General features: G+C 39.7%; 1 protein-coding gene across 3 annotated transcripts in view; it reads left to right on the forward strand.

The window, feature by feature from the left end:
* Nucleotides 1-17,423, forward strand: part of tcf20 (transcription factor 20) — a 72,636-nt gene that overhangs the window by 17,518 nt on the left and 37,695 nt on the right. For 2 of the 3 annotated variants that reach the window (XM_063062623.1, XM_063062625.1), the window contains exons 2-3: nt 2,485-2,606; nt 14,442-14,603. In XM_063062623.1, the coding sequence (XP_062918693.1) occupies nt 14,591-14,603 (13 nt within the window). In that variant the 5' untranslated portion in view covers nt 2,485-2,606; nt 14,442-14,590. The remainder of the gene's footprint in view (nt 1-2,484; nt 2,607-14,441; nt 14,604-17,423) is intronic. The other variant, XM_063062624.1, reaches the window with a different exon arrangement.

Consider the following 17,423-nt stretch of genomic DNA (forward strand, 5'->3'; position numbering starts at 1 on the left):
CTGAATGCCGATGAACTTGCGTTGTTGGGGTTCTTCAATGAGACAAGTGAGAAGTATTCTTTCCACTTCTTGACTTGCACCTTGTGGATGGTGAAAGGGATTTGGGAAGTTGGGAGCTAAGAACCTGCTGTAGAGTCTCGGGCTTCGGACCATTTCTCATACCAACAGCATCTGTAAATCCAATAAAATTTAAAGTCAGTAGTTGCATCATTAATTAGGAACCTTGATGTTATGATTAGCATATTTTCACTATAGTTTATGACCCTATCGAAACCAATGGAGGACTTACAGACATGGAATAGAATGAACACTGGATGTCTGTCAAATAATTTGGATTTTCTTGGTATCATCCCGGAGGCTCTTTCACCATTTTGAGCAAAGGATTCCTAGGAATTGATGGGCTTGTTACACTTTTACAAGGAGGTGTCAAAATCATCCATGTGTTTTTTCTCTCTCCATTTGGTGATCTCTAAAGTTTTCTAATGATCGCTGCCTCCTAGTGGGCCATTGTTCGGAGTCAGAGATCATTCTCTTGAAACACCTGTTTTCTCAGGTGACTAAAAGCTGTGTTGATGCACTGAAAAAGGTGATGAATTTCATCACTGGCACTGAGTCTTTGGTAGCTCCTGAGATATGAGAGCTGGTCTGTATGAGTAGGATGTTAAGTGTAAGACCCGTCCTTGTACACTTCACTGAACAAGTTAGCAATGATCTGACCCAGAAAATGGCCTTGAGGAATTCCTACAGTAATGTTCTGGGATCAGATAGTTGATCTCCAACAATATAACTATATCTCTATGAGGGATATATTACTCTACAGACAACAAACTTATTCTTCATGTCCCATTGGCCAGGTCTGTTAGGGCTCCTCAAAGTTACAATCTGTCAACTTAGCCTTGATTTCAAAGAGTCATTCTTGTCTCACCATTGGAGTTCAGCTCTTTTGTGACATAAGTTCAGTCGATGTAGTTATTAGAGGATGGCTTTTTGGCAAGATGCCAACTTGTTAAATTTGAGGTAGGTGGGGAAGATGCCTATCAACCATGTCCCACAGGATGATTATAAGGTATTTGAATTAAACAGTAAAATATATTGATCAGCACCTTACAGCCAATGTCAACTGTTAAAGTTACAATCTTGATAAGTGCAATGCAGCTGATATTTTTGCAGATCTTAGCACTGACTGTAAGTCCAACCACTGACGTACAAAATGTGCTGTGCTGTACTGTGGAGATGGGAATTAATGACGGCGATGATTGATGCTGTAGTGTTTTTGTGTGAAGCCTGGGAATGATTTGGTGGATCTTGCTCAGATGTTGCATGCTGGTCTTGTCAAGGGCTGCCAGCTAATACTGTCGTTATTTATTTGTATGGTAGCCTTGGGATTGATGCTGAACTGTTGGAAATTCTCTTTAGATTATTTTTGGAGCCTTTGTACAGATACCCTTTCTTTTTCTACCCTGCCATCCTTTCCATTATGAGAGATCCAGTTGTTCAGTCCACCCAAGTGTTCATTTTTAAACAGTGCATGTAAAGTGTCCAAGCTATTTAACAAGCTGTGAAAAGATTGCACTATGCCATAAAATATAATATCATTGTAGAGCACGATAAAAAGATGACACATGTTCAGTAGATTGAAGATTGTTCGGCCCTGGGATCTTGGAGTGGAGGTGGTACTGATTCACATTTTTCAATTATTCTTGGCAAGTCAGACATGGGGATGTCATAATCAGATGCAGGTAATAGCAAGAATTTTTACCGAGATCAAAGACGAGGTGAAAGGGCTGAGATATTTTAGAAAACCTCCAAAAGTGTCTTGAAGATTATTGTGTCAGAGAACTGTCAGGAGACCAGGGTGGCTCCACAAGAGATCTTGCAGCATCTTGAACTTTGCGTATTCAAACAAGAACATATTTTTCTTGATCCAAGTGTTTTAAGATTATATATAAAGAACAAATTAAAGAGCATTAGGGCATTATGTAACAGCTTTTCTCCATTTAAAATTTCAAACACATACAAATCATCTCCTCTGGAGAGCATTGAAAAATCACAAAAGAATTTCAGATGCTGGAAATCTGGAATATAAACAAAGTGCTGAAAATACTCAATTGATCTGCCAGTGTCTGTGCAGAGCAAAATCGAGTTTATGTTTCAGGTTGATGACCCTTCGTCAGAACTGAACAAGTCAGTGCCCTGGAGAATATTTGCCCAGACTTGGATGGAATTATTGATTTTCATATCTTTTGGATAACCCAGTTTATGTAGAGTAGGGGTTCCCAATGCTTTTATACCAACGGCCATTAACTGAGGGGTCTATGGACCCCAGGCTGGGAACCCCTGATGTAGAGGTGTTATGATGTAGATATCAGTTTGCATTCTTGTGATAACGTAAAAATCAAGTAATCAGATTGATGATTTGAATGGGACATGGGTAGAATTCCTTTGATCGTTAAACTAACTCCATGGTTTTTTTGCATACTAAAGGAGGTCTCTGTTTAATATCTCTACCGAATGATGACACCCCTGACAGTACAGCAATCCCTCAGTACTGCTGTGGCATATCAATCAATGGACTGTGACTTAAGCCCACAGCATACTGACCTGAGGTAAGAGTAACCCGCTTAGCTACAGCTGATGTTTTTTTTTGCTCCCATTATGCCATTTGGTTAAGCTGGAATCTGATTTCCCATGCACAGAGCTGATTGTAAATTTGGCAAATGATGGAAATAAAGATGTTTACCTAGCCAGTACCAATTACAACCAAGGGTTGAGTTATTGAGATTTATACTGGGGTTCTGGAAGGATGAATTGAAGCCAAGTTGCTTGTTGGTTTCTTTGGGTGGACTGTGGCGAACACAGACAGTGTTTTAGACTGGAATTATTCCTGGCATGTCTGTGTTTATTAGCGGCCTCTTTATGTAATTGAAACTTAGTCTTCAGTGATAACAAGCTTGGATCAGCATTCAGTTTACATGCAGATTCGTGGTGTACCTTGTGCTCTTCACACCCACCATGGCTGGTCATGGTCTAGTTAGTAAGGTGAATAACATTGTAATTCCCAGCAGGGCAGAGAGAGTACTGCACTGTGAGGACATGTTGGAGATGAGGTTGAGGGTGCTGGGCCACTGGGGGAGTGGTCAGGCATGAAGGTGTGGTCCAGTGCCAAGGATTTTGAATAAAGTAGGAGAGAAAGCGTAAACGTTTTCTGCTTCTCAGTGAATGCAAAGAATTCCATGGTGTTGTTCAAAGAACAACGGCAAAATTCTAGTATTTATTTCTTAACCACCATCACTTGAAATAAACCACATAATCATTCAGCTTATGGAGGAGTTTTTTTAATATAGTTAGCTGGTGTGCAACAATGATTACATGACAAAAAAGCTTCAGTGATTGTAAAGACTGGAGCAACCTTGGCATCAAAAAAAAAATTGTATTAATGTAGTCATCATGACCTTCTTTGGACATTGTTTCTCGACGTCTGGTTGTACCAGGATTTTGTTCTGTGGCACCAACCTTGACCCAGGTCACCATTTGCAAGCTGAAGCAGTGTGCAGTATAATTGATGGGAGGGGACAGGTGTTGGGGGAAAAGTGATGGGGATTTTGTGTGTATAGTTATTCTCCCACCAATCCCACACTCTTGTGTTCACTTCCTCATGGGAAGGCGGATGGATAGTTAAGAATCAAAAAAAAAAGTTGATGATTTAGCAAAGTGGTGAATCTTTTCTGGAATTATGCATAAATAGGTCCCACTTATAGCCCATGGGGAAATCTTTCTGACAAAATTGTTAGAGCTCTTTGAGGATATAACAAGCAGAAAGTTTTTTTTAAAAAAGGCAATGTTTTTGGATTTCCAGAAGGCATTCTTGTGTGCTGCATTAAAAATTAATATACAAATTAAAAGCTACTGGCATTGACAGTAATATATTAGCATGAGATAAGAATTGGCAAACGGAGTAGTTGAGATAAATGGGTCATTTCATGTCAGCAAACGGGTGTCACAGGGAACTGTGCCGGGGTCTCAACTGTTTATATTAATGACTTTGATGAAGGGACACAGTTCACTGTAGCCAAACTCACTGATGCTGCAAAGATGGGAAAGCAAGTAATGAAGACAGGGCTTATCTTAAGAAGAAAGGTTGAGCCAGTTTTCATATTTGCTATGACATAGACTCAATGAATGACTCCTTTGTCTGCTCACAGAGCAATCAAACACACACTCACTCACTCCCTGTAACTTTTCTTGCACATTCCCATTAACTCCCTTAGATTCTGCTACTCACCCACCCAACGGGGGCAACTTTTGTTTGGTGTCCAATTAGCATACCAACATTTGTGATGTATGAGCCTTTATGGGAAACCCACACAGTCACGGGCTGTGCAAACTCCACACAAACAACGCTGGAGATTGAGTTTGAATTCGGACTGCTGGAACTGAGAGGCAGCAGGTCTGTGCTGCCTGGACTATGCCATACCATGGAGTTTGGAAGAATGAGGGGAGTTAATTGAAATGAGAATTTCAGAGGGGGATTGACACGACAGATGCTGAGGGGATGTTTCCACTTATAGAACTCTCGGCTTTCATGAATAATGGGCCATCCACTAAGATGGAGAAAAGGAATTAATTTCCAAGGATTGTGACTCTTCGGACTTCTACCCGGGAGAGCTGTGAAGGCCACGTCATTTATCATCTTCACGGCTGAGACGGATATTTGGTGTATTGGGAAACTGGGACCGTGAAACAGAAACTAAGATAGGGATGATTGTAAAAGAGAGATGTAGCATGGAAGCGGACATTTCACCTCATAGGTCCCTGGCAGCCATCGATACTAACCCTCCCTTGATCCCATTAATATTCTCTACATCCCCATCAGCTGGCCCAATAGTACCACTTGCCTGTACAGTAGGTGCAACTTTGTGATCAATTAACCTTCCAGATCCCACCTTTGAGATGTGGGAGGAAAGCATCAACCAACACAGTCACAGGGAGAACGCGAAAACTTCACACAGGCAGTGTCCAAGGTCAGGTTTGAACTTGGGTCTCTGGCATTGCAAACCAGTGACTTGTTTAACTGTGCTGCTACCAACTGACTATTTCTGTTACCAGCTGTGACTTGACCCTAGTCGTAGGGTCTAGTCCAATTTACCTACAATTAATGCTGTATTGATGAAATTGCAGAGGAGATTTAAAGGGCCATATTGACATCTTATTTGTTATGCTGCTATATTAGAGTGAGTTGTGGGAAGTGTAGTGGCCACGTTACTGAACATGGACACCATGTTGGAGAGGTGACCAGTTCTTTGAGCTCTGTGCTGGGAGAAACTGCTCAATGCTGAGTCACCAGGTGGAAGGAGGCCAAATAAACCACACCTTAAATTCCCTGGCACAGGAAGGGTGAGGAGGCTGCTCGCTCACAGACATGATTTAGGCCTGCAGTTGTCATGGCAACAGCTGCACTGACACCAAAGGTTTTGGAGGGAGTGCGTTCACTGCCGGTCCCAGGGGAAGGCAGTTTGTGGTATGTCTCATTGCATAGCTCTTGGCTTTTGCCATTGCTCTGGGCAAGACCTAAGCTGTGCAGCCAGCCTTGTATATATAAACAGTTCTGCTCTCGTGCTGATGTGATGGTTGAGAGAAAGAAGGGAGGCTTTTGGACTCTGTTCTGGGTTTTGTTGCCATAGTGATATGGTGGTCAGATTCAGTTCTGCCCTTCTCTCCTCTCTGAAAATGTCATTTCCGAGCCGTGAGTCCAGTCTTCTGGGTTGTTTTTCCTGGCTATTTCTGGAGCGTAGACCCAGTGAGCTCCTTCATTGCAGGCAGCTGTTAGATCATGGAGGGGCCTGACTGGGGCAGACTCTGAGTTGCAGTTTGTTTTACTTCCTTTGTGTGAACAGACCAGGACTGCAGCAAGGTTTAACCCTGGTTGTATTTCCTACTCAGCGAACACTAGGTGCTGCAGCCTGCTGTATCTGGCAGTTTACATAGAAGCAGTCTTTAATTGGACCCACAAACTCTGTTTTAAAACTTCCTTTTTTTATATTTAAAGGGCTCTCAAACACAACTGTAGGTTGAAAACTGTGTCAGCTGCGGTGGTAACTTGATCATCCTGGTATGACACTGAATCATTCACATGAGGATAATCTCAGATTAAATCCCTGGTCTGATTTGAATTTGCTGCTCTTGTACAAGGATTGCAGCCTGGATGTGAGAGCCTCCATGCTGGTGGTATAAAGAGGAAAAGTCACCCAGGGTCTTCCTCCTGGTTGTTGTTTGCTGACCTTGTTGAGTAGGTAACTGACCAGGGCAGTTGCTTCCACTTGCCTGTCACTTTAATTTTCCATCCCATTTCCACTCTGACCTCGGTCTTCAGACTCGTACATTCCTCCAACAATGTCCAACCTATGCTTGAGAAACAGTAGCTCATCTTCTGTTTGGACATGTTGTGGTCCACTGCACTCTATACTGAATTCAGCAATTTCAAGTAATCACCTTTTTCTCTCCACAAATGTGGCTATACCTCTTTGTTTCTATTTTTTCCCTCGGTCTCTTAACTGCTGGCTGTTAAAGTAGTTGTTACCTTGACAACTTGGGTCTGCACCCTATCAGAGATTTTCTCTCTGTTCTCTACCCCTCCCCCCCTGCAACTTGAAACAGGCTTGTTTTCTCACTTTTCCAGTTCTGCTGAAGGGTCCTTGACCTGAAACAGTGACTCTGTTTCTTTCCCCAGGACACTGCCTGACCCGCTGAGTGCTTCCAGCATTTTCTGCTTTTGTTTAAGTTACACCAGTCAGGGTAGCTCCTTTGACTCATCCTTTCATGATGAAACACAAGGATGGTTCAGATCATTCAGCCCCTCTGCCGTTTAATTAAATTGTGACTGATGTGTATCGAAAGTCCACTTACCTGTCTTTGTTCCATTCCCTGTGATGCAAGCCAACAACAAAACAATCACCTTGCTTTGGAAACAGCAGTTGTCCATCCCTCTCCACAATTGCCAAGGTAATTCTCCCTTCCTACAGCCATACAGAAAGGGTACATTTGATTACTCTTAATTCACCATCAGTTCTTACTATCGTTTTAGTGACTCCATAATTCTTAAGAATGGAAAAAAAAATCAGTTTCACATCCTTGCAATTTCTTTTTTCCCTTTGGAAAAAAATCATTGATAAAACTATTGAAATGTGCAGCACATCGTGTCTGTACTGGCCTGTTAGCTGTTAATGCTGCGATACCTGCAAGTCTCTGAAAGTTTTTAAGTCTTTATCCAATTCTCTCTTGGAGATTACTGAACCCACCAGCCAATCAGGCAGTGATTTCCAAATCCTCATCCCTCACTGTATGAAGATTTTCCTTGTGCTACTTTCGGTTCTTGAGCCACTCGTCACATTAACTCTGTGTCCTCTTTTTTTTTTGACTGTTCAACTACTGAAATTGATTTAACTTTATTTCCTCTACCCTCTCTGCTTTAAGAACAAACCCTTGTTTTTCAGTTTGTTCACATAACTAATCCCTCATCTTGCCCTCGCCCTTGTGCTTTAGTGGGAGGACAGGTTTATGCAGGTTGGATAGCGGGAATGCAGGAACTGTCAAACTGATGTGGAGTTCTTGGTATTTGTTAAAATAATTTATCCTTGAGGTGTGGGCTTTATTGGTAAGGTCAATATTTTGTCCATTACAGCATCCTGCAAGTTTGATATTTCAGTGTCTCACAAAGCCCACTGTGGGCTTTCAGCTTCAGCTGCACTGGGACACAGGAATTTATCACAGGGGAAGGATTATTTTCCTTAAAAATTATTGAGCTTGGTGGGTTTTTATAACAATCCAAAGGCATCTGCTCATTTTTATTGTTGCCAGGTTGTTATTTGCAGATTTAAAATACAGTGGATTCCAGTTAATGGGACACATCGGGACCTGTACATTTCAGCCCAATTAAGCGACTGCCCCAATTAGCCAAAGTTTCATGGAAATAGTTATTAAGGTATAAAAAAGAAAAACTACTGTTTAACTCAGTAATAAATTATGTATTTAAATGAAATGCTGAATAAATACTCTATATTTTATACTTTATTTTATTGTCGCCAAACAATTGATACTAGACTGTACAATCATCACAGCGATGTTTGATTCTGCGCTTCCCACTCCCTGGATTACAAATATTAAATATCAAAAATGTTAAAAATGGTAAAAAAAATAGTAAATATTAAAAATTTAAATTATAAATCATAAATAGAAAAATGGAAAGTAAGGTAGTGCAAAAAAAAAACCAAGAGGCAGGTTCGGATATTTGGAGGGTACGGCCCAGATCTGGGTCAGGATCCGTTCAGCAGTCTATCACAGTTGGAAAGAAGCTGCTCCTAAATCTGGCCATACGAGTCTTCAAGCTCCTGAGCCTTCTCCCGGAGGGAAGAGGGATGAAAAGTGTGTTGGTGGGTGGGTCGTGTCCTTGATTATCCTGGCAGCATGCTCCGACAGCTTGCGGTGTAAAGTGAGTCCAAGGACGGAAGATTGGTTTGTGTGATGTGATGTGCTGTGCCGTGTTCACGATCTTCTGCAGCTTCTTTCGGTCTTGGACAGGACAACTTCCATACCAGGTTGTGATGCACCCTAGAAGAATGCTTTCTACGGTGCATCTATAAAAATTAGTGAGGGTTTTAGGGGACAGGCCAAATTTCTTTAGTTTTCTCAGGAAGTAAAGGCGCTGGTGGGCCTTTGGAATTAGAATACTACCAGAACTACTACAGTACTATAAAACTGCATTAGTTCCCAGTAGTAATGACAGAGGAATTCATTCAGAGTACGCTGATATTTTCTTTTGATTGACTAAACGAACAAAATCTGTGCAGACACCTAGTGCGGATAACGGACTGCACATCAATTAGTGGTTTTGGCGGTTGCATCCTCAAATCTTCATTTTAATTGTAACATTCAGGATGATTATTGATACCTTCAAATTCTTCATAGTTCCTAACTTGAAGCAGTAAAATTGTTTTATTTTCACTCCCGGCTGTTTCTGGCATCTCCAAGCCTGAATGTTTGAAACCTTACTGAGCAAAACAGTTGTGAATTGTCTTACTATTTATACTTGCCAACTATCAGTGATAAAAATTCACTGCTTTTGGGATACAAACATGCAATTTGTATTTAAAAACTGTTCGTTCTAAGCACAGTGTAGTGTCTCAACGGCCACATGATGTGACACTAGTCAGAAAATGTTCGGGAGTAGTCACCTGCCCCTATTAAGTGGCCTAGTGTCCCAATATAAACAAAGGGAATCCAGGCTATTTTCTTGATTTGTTTTTGTGCTTTTAAGAATTACCCCAAATAATGGCTGCTTCGATTAACTGATGGCCAAATTAACCAGAATCCATTGTATGTGATACAGATCCTTAAAGTGTGCTGTTTTAATTTGAGCTAAAATTCTTGAATTGCTAATACAAACCCCCTAAACACCTTGGCCCTGTGGGTAACATACCCTCGAGTCAGAAGGCAGTATGGGCACCATTCCAGAGCTTTGATGTAAATGTGCAAAACTATGGAACAGAAATCTAAAATAGGTAATAAATTCAGTTGGAAATTGTAGGGGAAAAACTTGTTATCCAGTAAGTTGTAAGAATGTGAAGCTTGCCACAATACTGAATGGGTTGAGGCCAACAACAGAGATAGGAGCCTGGATTAGCATATCCTCGAAGAATGGAATAAAAAAAATGTTGGAAATGTTGAAGGCAGCATTTGTCAGGAAAGGTAACAATTGCAGGAAGGCTTTCAGCATGGAAGGAGCTATGCACCAAATCATGTCCATGATTTGTACATGAGCAGCCCAAGCAGTTGCAATCCACTGCTCACTCCCCATTATCTAATGCCTTGTACAATGATTGAGGCTGCTTCTGCTACCACCCTGCTGGTTTAGTCGGGACCCTAAAATTTGTCTTTGTTCAGCTTTTATTCTTCTATTTTCAGACTTTAACCTTTTTCTTTAGTGTGGTAATCTGTCCTGGACACAATAATATACTGCTCACAGAACAACTAGTCTACCATCAGAATTAGAGAATGTGAAACATGCAGAAAAAGAGTTAGACAGCTTCCAGTCTCCTGATTTGAATTTATCTTTCTTTCTTTCTTTTTAAATCTTTTTATTGAGTAAGTATACAAAAAAGGTAAGCCATATAAACATTAATACAATGTTAAAGTATAATAAAATTCCAAAAGATAACAATACCAAAAAGAAAATACTACAAACAATGTAATTTAAGCATAAGAAACCAAGATAACATAATAGTATACTAGATTTTATATATATCAATGGAAAAAAAAAGAAAAAAAAAACCCCCCAAAAAAAAACCCACCGTGCAACTAACTAAAAGCAAAGCAAAGCAATGGGCTAACTTGAAACCAAACAGAGTTAAACTTAAAATCACGTCCTCAATCCCGACCTCCATTAAAACAGTGAAGAAAAAACAAGAAGGGTAAATATTACATTAAATGAAAATATCGAATAAAAGGTCCCCAAATCTGTTCAAATTTAAATGAAGAATCATAAAGGTTACTTCTAATTTTCTCCAGATTCAAACATAAAATCGTCTGAGAAAACCAAAAAAAGGTAGTTGGAGCATTAAGCTCTTTCCAATGTTGTAAAATACATCTTTTCGCCATTAAAGTAAGAAATGCAATCATTCTACGGGCTGAAGGGGAAAGATTACTAGAAATTTTAGGTAGTCCAAAGATAGCAGTAATAGGGTGAGGAGAGATATCTATATTTAATACCTTAGAAATAATATTGAAAATATCTCTCCAAAAAGTTTCCAAAGTAGGGCAAGACCAAAACATATGAGTTAAAGAGGCTATCTGCCCCGAACATCTATCACAGAAAGGATTAATATGCGAATAAAAACGCGCTAACTTATCTTTGGACATATGTGCTCTATGAACCACTTTAAATTGAATTAGGGAATGTTTAGCACAAATAGAGGAAGTATTAACTAATTGTAAAATCTGCCCCCAATCATCCACAGAAATGGTAAGCCCCAATTCCTGTTCCCAATCTACCCTAATCTTATCAAATGGAGCTTTCCTAAGTTTCATAATAATATTATAAATCATAGCCGATGCACCTTTCTGACATGGATTAAGGTTAATTATCGAATCTAAAATATATATAGGAGGAAGCATTGGAAAGGAAGAAAGTATAGTACTTAGGAAATTTCTAACTTGTAAATATCTAAAAAAATGTATTCTTGATAAGTTATATTTATTAGATAATTGTTCAAAAGACATAAGGGAACCATCTAAAAATAAATCCAAAAACCGTAAAATACCCTTAGTCTTCCAAGTTTGAAAAGCGCGATCCGTAAAAGAGGGAGGAAAAAATATGTTACCTAAAATAGGAATCGCTAACCCGAATTGATTAAGATCAAAAAATTTTCTGAATTGAAACCAAATGCGCAAAGCATATTTAACTATCGGGTTAGAGACCTGCTTAAGACGTTTCGAATCAAAAGGAAGAGAGGAACCTAAAATAGAACCAAGTGTATAACCCTGAACAGATTGTAATTCCAATGCTACCCATTTAGGAATAGATAGTATGTCCCGGTCAAGTAACCAAAATTTCATATGTCGAATATTAATAGCCCAATAATAAAATCTAAAGTTAGGTAATGCTAAACCTCCATCTCTCTTAGCTTTCTGTAAATGTATTTTACCCAGTCTCGGATTCTTATTCTGCCAAATAAATGAAGAAATTTTAGAGTCAACTTTATCAAAAAAAGATTTAGGAACGAAAATTGGTAATGCCTGAAACACATATAAAAATTTTGGCAAAAAAAACATCTTAACTGCATTAATACGACCAATCAAAGTTAAATATAAGGGAAACCATTTAGATGAAAGTTGAGTAATATGGTCTATTAATGGTAAAAAGTTAGTCTTAAATAAATCTTTATGTTTACAAGTAATTTTAATCCCAAGATATGAAAAGTAATTATTAATCAATTTAAATGGAAATTTATAATATAAGGGAAGATGTTTATTAATCGGAAAAAGTTCACTCTTACTAAGATTTAATTTATAACCTGAGAAAAGACCAAATTGCGCTAATAACTCTAAAACAGCAGGAATGGATCTCTCAGGATTAGAAATATATAAAAGTAAATCATCAGCATAGAGTGATAATTTATGGGACTTTAATCCCCGAGTTATCCCAGTAATATTTGAAGATTCTCGAATAGCAATCGCAAGAGGTTCTAATGCAATATCAAATAATAGGGGACTAAGAGGACAGCCTTGTCGAGTACCACGAAAGAGAGGAAAAAAAGGTGAGTTTAAGGAGTTAGTACGAACCGAGGCTACAGGGGAGTGATATAACAGTTTAATCCAGGATATAAATTTCAAGCTAAAATTAAACATTTCAAGCACCTTAAATAAATAAGGCCATTCTACTCTATCAAAAGCTTTCTCGGCATCTAAAGAAATAACACACTCAGGAACATTTTGTGAGGGAGTATAAACGATATTTAACAATGTACGAATATTATAAAAAGAGTAACGACCTTTAATAAAACCCGTTTGGTCTTCCGAAATAATAGAAGGAAGTACTTTTTCTAGTCTATTTGCTAATAACTTAGAAAAAACTTTAGAATCAACATTTAATAAAGATATTGGTCTATAAGATGCACATTGAGCAGGGTCTTTATCCTTCTTTAGTATTAAAGAAATTGATGCTCTATTAAAAGATTCCGGAAGTTTACCAAGTTTCAAAGAAGCCTCAAAAACCTTATAGAGCCAAGGAATCAATAAAGAAGCAAAACATTTATAAAATTCAACGGTAAACCCATCAGGGCCAGGAGCTTTCCCCAGATTCATAGAAAAAATAACATTCTTAATCTCATCCATTGTAATGGAAGTATCTAATAAAGAAGACATATCCTGTGAAATCTGAGGGAAGTCTAACTTATCTAAAAAATCATTCATATATTTAGAATCTCGAGGAGACTCTGATTGATATAAAGAAGAATAAAAATCACAAAAGGTTTGATTAATCCTGAATTTATCAATTTCAGATTATCTACCTGCTGGTAAATTTACACCTCTTGGCCATCTATTTCTTCATTTAATTGACCCTTTCTCACTTAATGTCTCTCTTTCTAACCTCAACCTGGACCTTCCCTTTCATTCCTTTCTCTCTTCAACATCCATTTTTGCCCACTACTTTGATCAGTTAAAAAGATGGACTGAGTAACGGCAAATGGATTTCAACTTGGATAAGTGTGAGATAATGATTTTTGGACTTTCAAACCAAGGTAGGACCTGTACAGTAAATGCGAGGCACTGATGAGTGTTGTCGAACAGAGGGATCAGCGCACAGTTCATCAGAAGTCCAATTGCACTTTCCCAAGGAGGTACTCCCACAATTTCCAAGGTGGTAAAGAAAGCATTTAGCATGCTCACCTTCGTCAGTCAGAGCATTGAATTTAGGAGTAGGCGTATTAAGTTGCTGTTATACAAGTCAATGGTGGGAATGCTTTTGTAGTATTGTATACAGTTTAGGTCACCCTGTTATGGGAAAGACATTGTCAAGCTGGAGAGGGTGCAGAAGAAACTTATGAGGATATTGCCTAAAGTAGAAGGCCTGAGTGATAGGGAGAGGTTGTCCATACGGAATCTTTAGTCCCTGGTGCAGGAGAGTGAGAAGTGACAGTCTAAAAGTTTATAAATCATGAGGGGTATGGATAAAGTGAGTAGGCATAGTTTTTTCTCCCTGAGGGTTGGGGTCCAAAATTAGGGTAAGAGAGAAAAGATCCAAGAGACCTGAGAGGGAGCAACTTTACACAGTTGGTAGTAAGTACCTTAAGTAGATGGGTACAATTGCAGCATTTAACAGGCATTTGGATAAAAATGTGGAGGGGAAGGGCTTGGAGGATTATGAGCCAAACGCAGGCAGTTGAGGCTAGCAGGAAGGATGTGGGTTGGCATGGACCAGTTGGATTGAGGGACCAGTTGGGTTGAGGGGCCTGTTTTCATGCTGGATTACTCTAATGATTCCCCAAGTTTCTTTGCATCCTAAAGACTTAGAGGATCTAACATTTTCCCATTCTGATTACCTGAAAAGTTGCTTTTATTCTCTCAGAAGTGATCTGCTCTGCTAACTATTTCCAGCATTTCCACTTTGTTTGGGATTTCTGTACTTGCAGTATTTTGTAACAAAGAATAAAATGATGTGCTGTAGGATGGAAGGGGGGAGGAATAACAGACAAAAACATATTTGGCTGAGTGGTTCACTAACACAGGTACCAGAGGCTGCTAAGAAGCCCCTTGACAATTTTCACTGCATTAAACCCACAATTCAAATACCAATTATTGTTACAAACATAGGCTCTGGTGCTGTGTTAATTATCTATTCTGCTCCCAGCCTTTGTAGATTTTGAGCTATTCGTTGTTTGTCTCTGCAGCTCCAGAATATTTCCAGATGTGCAAGCAAGTGTTCCTAGGAAGAGACGCGAAAACTTGTATTCTAGCTGGTAAAGTTCTAGACCATCAGACAGACAGTCCTATTACAATGGGTGCCTCGTGGCAAATCTGAAGATACAAGAGTGAAGGAATGGAATTGAATGGTGAGTGCTGATTTCTCATAAGGCATACGTAAATGGCGAAGACAGGAGAATGGGTTTAAGAGGGATAGTAAATCAGCTTTGATGGAATGGTGGAGCAGACTCATTGGGCCAAATGGCTTAATTCTTCTCCTATGTTTTGTGGTCTAACCTATTTAGCTTGGTAGAAGGTTCCTGTGTAAACCAGGGTTTGACTCTCTGTGAACTTGGGTTTCTTGTTTCTGGGGGAGGTTAAACTAGATTTTCAAGTTGTCAATAAATTTGCAACACACAACACGCTGGAGGAACTCAGCAGGTCGGGCAGCATCCGTAGTCCTGACGAAGGGTTCCGGCCCGAAATGTTGACTGATCCTTTCCACGGATGCTGCCCAACCTGCTGATTCCTCCAGCGTGTTGTGAGTGTTGCTTTGACCCCAGCATCTGCAGATTATTTTGTGTTGTCAATAAATTTGATAGGGTAAATTACAAACAAAAGGCATTTGGGGAGGGAGAGGAAAAAAACTTTCAGTAGCATCTAGAGAATTGACATTTTAGGTCGATGACCTATGTTTTGATGAAGGGTAATTGTCTGGAAATGTTAACTCTTTATTAGAGGGGTCCCCAACCTTGGGTCCATGGACACCTTGCTTAATGGTTTTGGTCCATGGAATAAAAAATGTTAGGACCCCCTGCTTTAGTGAATGCCATCTTTCCTGCTGAGTATTTTCTGTTGTTTTTTTTCTCAGAATTTCAAAATCTGCAGTATTTTGCTCCTGGGCTCCCTTTTTAAGGAGCTTCCTGAGAAAGGAAGATAAAGTATAACCCACAGCTAGAGCAGAATAGCGCAGAGTGACACAGGAGTCTGGGTTGAGGTCAGTGCAGTCATGCTACATTCCCAAGGGGAAGATTAGTCGATCCTCACTAATTACAAAAAGCTGACACTGGATATCTGGAGGGAATGCTGGGAATAGCATTATGTGAAGGGATTGTTTTATTTTCTTTGTAGAAAGGAGTGTGGTGAGATTTGAGGTTAAAGGGTATTGATAAAGTATTTAGGGAAATACTGGTTCCATTACCAGGTGAGCCAGTTACCATGGGAACCAGATTTAAGATATTTGATAACAGAACCTGAAAGTGAAATGTAGAATGTTGAGTACTGAGTTGTGCTCAGGTGCGTTCTACCTGAAAAGCAGATTCAATAGTGAGACCAAGCGTTTAGCACCATAACAGGGCTGGCACAGTCACAGTGGACAATATGGCCTTCCATGCCACACAGTTTTGTTACTAAATTGTTCAGAATCAGGTTTAATATCGCTAACACGTGTCATGGAATTTGTTGCCTTTGTGGCAGCAAACAATACAATACATAATAGGAAAAGACACCTCTGAATTACAGTAGGTATATATATTAAATATTTAAATTAATTAAGTGCAAAAATAGAAATAAAAAAAAGTAGTGACGTAATGTTTGTGGGTTGGATGTCCATTCAGAAATCAGACGGCAGAGTGGAAGAAGCTGTTCCTGAATTGTTGAATATAAGCCTTCAGGCTTCTGTACCTACTGTCTGATGGTAGCAATGAGAACAAGGCATGACCTGGGCAATGAGGGTCCTAAATGATGGACACTGCCTTTTTGAGGCACTGTTCCTTAAAGATGTCTTGGATACTACAGAGGCTAGTAGCCATGATAGAGGTGACTAAGTTTACAACTCTCAGCAGCTTATTTCGGTCCCGTGCAGTACCCACCCCCCATATCAGATGGTGATGCGGCCAGTTAGAATGTTCTCCACGGTACATCAGTAGAAATTTGCGAGTGTCTTAGGTGACATACTAAACCTCAAACTCCTAATGAAATATAGCCACTGTTGTGCCTTCTTTGAGGCTGCATCGATATGTTGGGTCCTGGTCAGATCCTCAGAGGTGTTGACACCCAGGAACTTGAAATTTCTCACTCTTTCCACTTTGGATCCCTCTGGGAGGATTGGTGCATGTTCCCTCATCTTACCCTTTCTGAACTCCTAAAGTTCTGAAGTTATTGAAGGTTCCATGGGAAGCAGCCATTTTGGGAGATGTTGTCATGGATGCAGAGCGAGAATCATGTTTATTATTAATGAACAAGAAAATTTGCAGAGGCTAGAAATCAAAGTAACACACACAAAATGCTGGAGGAACTCAGCAAGCCAGGCAGCATCTACGGGAAAGAGTCACCATTATTATTACTGGAATATGTTGTCAAGATGTGTCATACAGTGTGGGAATCATGGGTGGCAGGGGTTTTACTAGAATAGAGTACAGTTCCAAGGCACAATGCAGTTCAGACATGAATTTATTTTAAAAAACTTCCTCGACAAACACGTCCATAACGGAAAACAGCAAACCTCAAGAGTGTGAGATCACTGTGCTTTGGCCAAACCAAAAAATTCCAAACAATATAAAGACAACTGCTATGAGCCCGCATTTTGGTATTGAAGAGGTTGCTATTATTAAATAACAGAATGTGATTCTGTCCTCCATGACTCTAGTAGTCAACTGAACAGTTGATATTAACGTGGGTAATATTTTTAGGTTGGGCATGAAGGAATATACAGCCGAGGCAGGCAAGTGGTGTTAAGTAGAAACCAGCTAATGGCATGATGGTACATCCTGGTGGTATAATGTGAAATCTGAAAGATTTCAGAATCAGTGGAGCATAAACACCTGGAGAAACCCAACAAAATGAAGGTTGAGGAGATGAACTTTTGTAAACTGTCGAAGCATTGGCAGATTGGGTGCTGAGATATGTCACAAGCTTGGATGCTAGAGGGAAGTTGGTAGGGAAATGGAACTGATGCGTTGGAAGGTCAG

Source organism: Mobula hypostoma, chromosome 11 (genome assembly GCF_963921235.1).
Source record: "Mobula hypostoma chromosome 11, sMobHyp1.1, whole genome shotgun sequence".
Taxonomy (NCBI): domain Eukaryota; kingdom Metazoa; phylum Chordata; class Chondrichthyes; order Myliobatiformes; family Myliobatidae; genus Mobula; species Mobula hypostoma.